Raw genomic sequence first — 4,534 nt, forward strand, 5'->3', positions numbered from 1 at the left:
TGAGATGGAGTCTTGCTCTGTTGCCCAGGCTGGAGTGCAATGGTGAGATCTCAGCTCACTACAACCTCTGCCTCCCGAGTTCAAGCAATTCTTCTGCCTCAGCCTCCTAAGTAGCTGGGATTACACGCGTGTGCCACCATGCCCGGCTAATTTTTGTATTTTTAGTAGAGATGGGGTTTCGTCATGTTGGTCAGGCTGATCTCGAATGCCTGACCTCAGGTGATCCACCTGCCTTAGCCTTCCAAATTGCTTGGATTACAGGTGTGAGCCACGTGCCCAGCTGGGAGTAACTTCTAATGGGTGTGAGGTTTCTTTTTGGGTGACAAAAATGTTCTGGAATTAGATAGTGGTGATAGCTGCACAATTTTGCAAAACAATCTAAACTCCTGAACTCTACAGTTTAAAAGTGAAGATTTTATGGCCTATGAAATAGACCTCATTTTTTAAAGGCTTTAAAAAAAAAAAAACAAGGATGGACTTTCTGCTTCATAAGTTCTACAACTGACAAACAGGTTTCACTGGACAGAAAACCATGTGAAGCAAGGATGTGGCAGAGGAAGGGTCGTGTCTGCTGACTGTGTCTTTGCCAGGGAGGGCCCAGGAACACTCAGAGAGCCAGGCCAGAGTTTAAAGTCCTGGCTTCCTTCAGAAATGAGGAGTTCATAGGACCTACAAGTCAAAGTCCTAGTTGGATGAAACTAGAATTCTTTTTTTTTTTTCAGACAGGGTCTCGCTCTGTTGTACAGGCTGGAGTGCGGTGGCACGATCTCAGCTTACTACAACCTCTGCCTCCCAGGTTCGAGAGATTCTCCTGTCTTAGCCTCCTGAGTAGCTGGAATCATAGGCATGTGCCACCAGGACTGGCTAATTTTTGTATTTTTTTGGTGGAGATGGGGTTTTGCCATGTTGCCCGGGCTTGTCTCGAGCCCCTGAGCTCAGGCAATACGCCGCCTCTGCCTCCCAAAGTGCTAGGATTACAGACATGAGCCACGGCACCTGGCCTAGAATTCAATCAGCCTTCCACCCCTTCCCTCCTGAAAGGAATTAAGGGCTGATATCGCCAACTCACCGTCGCGAAGAACAGTTCTAGGAAATGTCGATACTCCTGGCTGCTTGCGTTACCAAAGGATTCTGAGTACTCGATATTTGCGATTCTGACCTTTCCAGTGAGCTTCCGGGCCGCTGCAGGATGGAGGGTAAGCACATTTGGAATTGGCGATGTATTCGATAACAGACTGTCATTTCAGTCTTAAAAAGCGTATTCTCACGTCCGGGAAGAGCATCACACCAAGGCTGGCTGTGCTCTAGAAGGAGGGAATAGTGCCAGGGGCCCGGGGAGACAGCCCATCAGATTCAGGAGGACACAGGACAAAGCCTGAGCCCAGTGGAAGAACCTTCCAGAGCCAGCTCAGCATCTGCAACTCTCTCCACAACACACACTCAGCCTTCCTTCCTTGCTGCCGTTACCCATGCCGAGGTGTTCAAACAATTTACCAGCAAGCTGGCGTGACTTAGAGCACGTGGAGGCACCATTAAATAACTTTGCCAGGGCCACAGGTGCAAACCGGGCTGTCCCGGGTACACCAGGACTCAGGACCCTCGCCAGGTCTCTGCTCAGAGCTCATATGGCCACAGGGTGCCCAGGGGCCTTGTTTAGAGCCAGCCCTTTTTCCTCCCCCAGCAGCCCCACCTCCCCTGGTCTATGGGCAATACCTGTTTTGGTATCACCTGTTCCATCTGAATCTTTTCCCTCCATGGAGGGTTTCTAGGAGTATGTGGCACATAACATCGCCACCCCATCCTGGCCTTGGCATGACAGCCACGCCAGTGTTCAGTCAGTCCCTCTAGATATTTGCAAAGCACCTGCCATGTGCCAGAGGCATTCTAGACAGTGAAGGAGAAAGACACAGCTCTCCTCTCAGGGACTTAGAGTGTATCTCCCCAGAGTTTCTCACTCAGGCTCAAGACAAACCACAGAGCCATTCTGCTATGCATTCCTGGGCCAACCCCGAACTCTACGTCCTTGACATCATTGCTGTTGCTGCCCCTGAGGGCCTCTGCTTCAGTCTCCACAGCTGGCATGGGCAGCCCAGTCTGAAAGCCATCAGCAGCAGGGCAGGCGCACAGGTGAGAGCAGGTGTAGACGTGTCTGCAGGCTCGGGGTCCCACGTGCAGCCTGTCCCTTCCAGAGCAGCTGAGACCTTCGGAGGCCCAGCTCCGGCTCTCAGACGCCAGGGCCACGGTGCCTGACCACCCAGCCAGCACTGATCTCCCTCCTCTCTGGCTGGCCGTGAACTTGCACGATGAACGCCATGCACTCCATCTGTTGTATAACTTCCCAGGCCAGGGCTGACCAGTGCTTTAAAGCACATACATAGACGTTCTAAACTCTTATTACTGCATCCCAATGGGCCATCTTATACCTCCCTCAGGAGTGTGCACCCCACTGCACAGATCACTGCTGCCAAGCTTGGGAAGCTGCCGATGGTGTGAGAACCGACCTGCAACCTCAGGCACAGCCTTGACTATTCAGGAAAGGTACCCACGTGGCAATGCTAATGGAAAAAATAGGAATTTCATCCAAATACATGTAACATTGTCACTGCTCAGCTCCAATGCAGCAGTCTCTGTTGGATTCATTATTGCTCAGTTCTTTATTTTGTGGCCCTGGGCTCCGGCTCCAGCAGGCTGCTCACAGATCATCTCTGTGCCTGTTGATTATCTGTTGATGTCTTCCCTGAAAGCCAAGTCCTGTGAGACTGTTGAGCTCAGAGGGAATGGGTGCAGCTCAACAGACGGGCACCGCACGTGTCTTCTGTGCTGCATCCCCACGAGGACACGGGTGAGCCTGCAGCCCTCTGCCTGTTCCTGAAGGCTGCCTAATGCCTTTTCCTGAATAAGCTGCCTCCTACCTGGATGTTGCTGCATGCCTGCTGAGGATGAAGCTGGCCGGATATCCCTAAGCTGAGAGGAACAATGACAGCTAGCAGCCCATGAACAAATCCAGATATCTTAAGCCTTAACCCACTGAAAGTCTTTTTCAGACCTTTTATTCCTCTCTTTAAAAACAAATGGAAGCTCATTACCTGTCCTCACTTTCAGACGAGCTCTGGCTCCTTCTTTCCCGCATGCTTTGGCCACGATCTCCACCAGGTGCAAGACTCCAGGCTCCAGCCCTGACAGGGTCACACTCGTGTTCCAGGTCTCTAGGACCACAGTGGGGCTCCATGCAGAAGTCAGAGTGAGCTGGAAGGCAGAGCCCAGAGCGAGACCCACCTCCCATGCCAGGTGGAAGCCTGTGCTGGTCACATTGGAGACCACGATCCTCCCAATGGAGACGGGAACTGGGAAGTGCAATGTAAACACCAAAATTAAAACCAAGCCATTCCGAGGAGAAAGGAGAAAAGAAGCCTCCCCCAGTACCAAAAATCCAATTCATCACCATGGGGACATGGGTGATTTGCAGGTGATGACCGCCAAGGCAAGTCCTGTGGTGGGTGATTAGGATCCTGTACAAAGCCCCCGAGCCTGGGCTTCCTGGGACTGCACCCCTGCCCCTCGTCAGGATGATAGCACATGGCTTCTGGTTTTGTTTTCTTTCAGCAGATGGTTCATATACATCCCTGAGGCCCCTGGATTCCCCAAAATGAAGTCCTCTTGAGAAGGTTCTTGGTGACTTCTCCGATGGACTGTCCATTCTTGACCCTTGGGTGGATTTACCCAGGGTCCACCTAAGGGTCAGGATTGGTGACAATGCTGGCTAGAGAGCCATTCTTACAGGAAGACCCCAGGTCCCTTGATGATACTGACTTACATGGGCTTAAGAATTTAGTCTTGGAGCCTATACTGCTTAGCAGAGGAAATGCCCTGATGAAGATCACTTTTAACAGTTCATTTGGGAGAAATCTAGAAGCAGGCTGTCTCTGCAAGCTCACAGGATTGTCATGGCCAAGACCCAGTTCCTGCACTCATCTGCTGTGAATCTCCCGAGATGTCACCTGGGGGCTTGGTGATGGCTAAATATTCTACAGGTAACATGGAACTGCTGGGGGTTACAGTCGGACAAGGGGTGCAAAACAGCTAAGGGGGTGCAGGAACCCTGGATGTGTAGAGCAGAGTGGGTACGAAACACTTAGGAGGTAAAAAAAGCAACTGGGTGTGCAGAAAAGCTGACAAGGCAGAGCACCTGTGAGGGTGTAAAACATCTGGGGTGAAGAACAGCTAGGGAAGTACAGAACAGCTGTGGGGGCAGAACAGCTGAGGGTGCATGAAGGAGCTGGGGAGGTGCAGAACACCTACGGAGGTGCAGAACAGGTGGGGAGTCACAGAGCAGCTGGGAAGATACAGAGCAACTGGGGAGATACAGAACAGCTGTGGAGGTGCAGATCAGCTGGGGAGGTGCAGAACAGCTGGGGAGATATAGAACAGCTGTGGAGATGCAGAACAGCTGTGGAGCTGCAGAACAGCTGTGGAGGTGCAGAACAGCTGGGGAGATATAGAACAGCTGTGGAGGTGCAGGACAGCTGGGGAGATG

General features: G+C 51.9%; 1 protein-coding gene across 1 annotated transcript in view; it reads right to left on the reverse strand.

Moving 5' to 3' along the window:
- The window catches only part of UMODL1 (uromodulin like 1), a 74,882-nt gene that overhangs the window by 26,957 nt on the left and 43,391 nt on the right, over positions 1 to 4,534 (reverse strand). The window contains exons 12-13 of the mRNA XM_017538604.2: positions 3,087 to 3,344; positions 1,070 to 1,182 (exon numbers count right to left, since the gene is read on the reverse strand). Of these exons, the coding sequence (XP_017394093.1) occupies positions 1,070 to 1,182; positions 3,087 to 3,344 (371 nt within the window). The remainder of the gene's footprint in view (positions 1 to 1,069; positions 1,183 to 3,086; positions 3,345 to 4,534) is intronic.

This window comes from Cebus imitator, unplaced genomic scaffold, assembly GCF_001604975.1.
Source record: "Cebus imitator isolate Cc_AM_T3 unplaced genomic scaffold, Cebus_imitator-1.0 Scaffold112, whole genome shotgun sequence".
In the NCBI taxonomy this organism is placed as follows: domain Eukaryota; kingdom Metazoa; phylum Chordata; class Mammalia; order Primates; family Cebidae; genus Cebus; species Cebus imitator.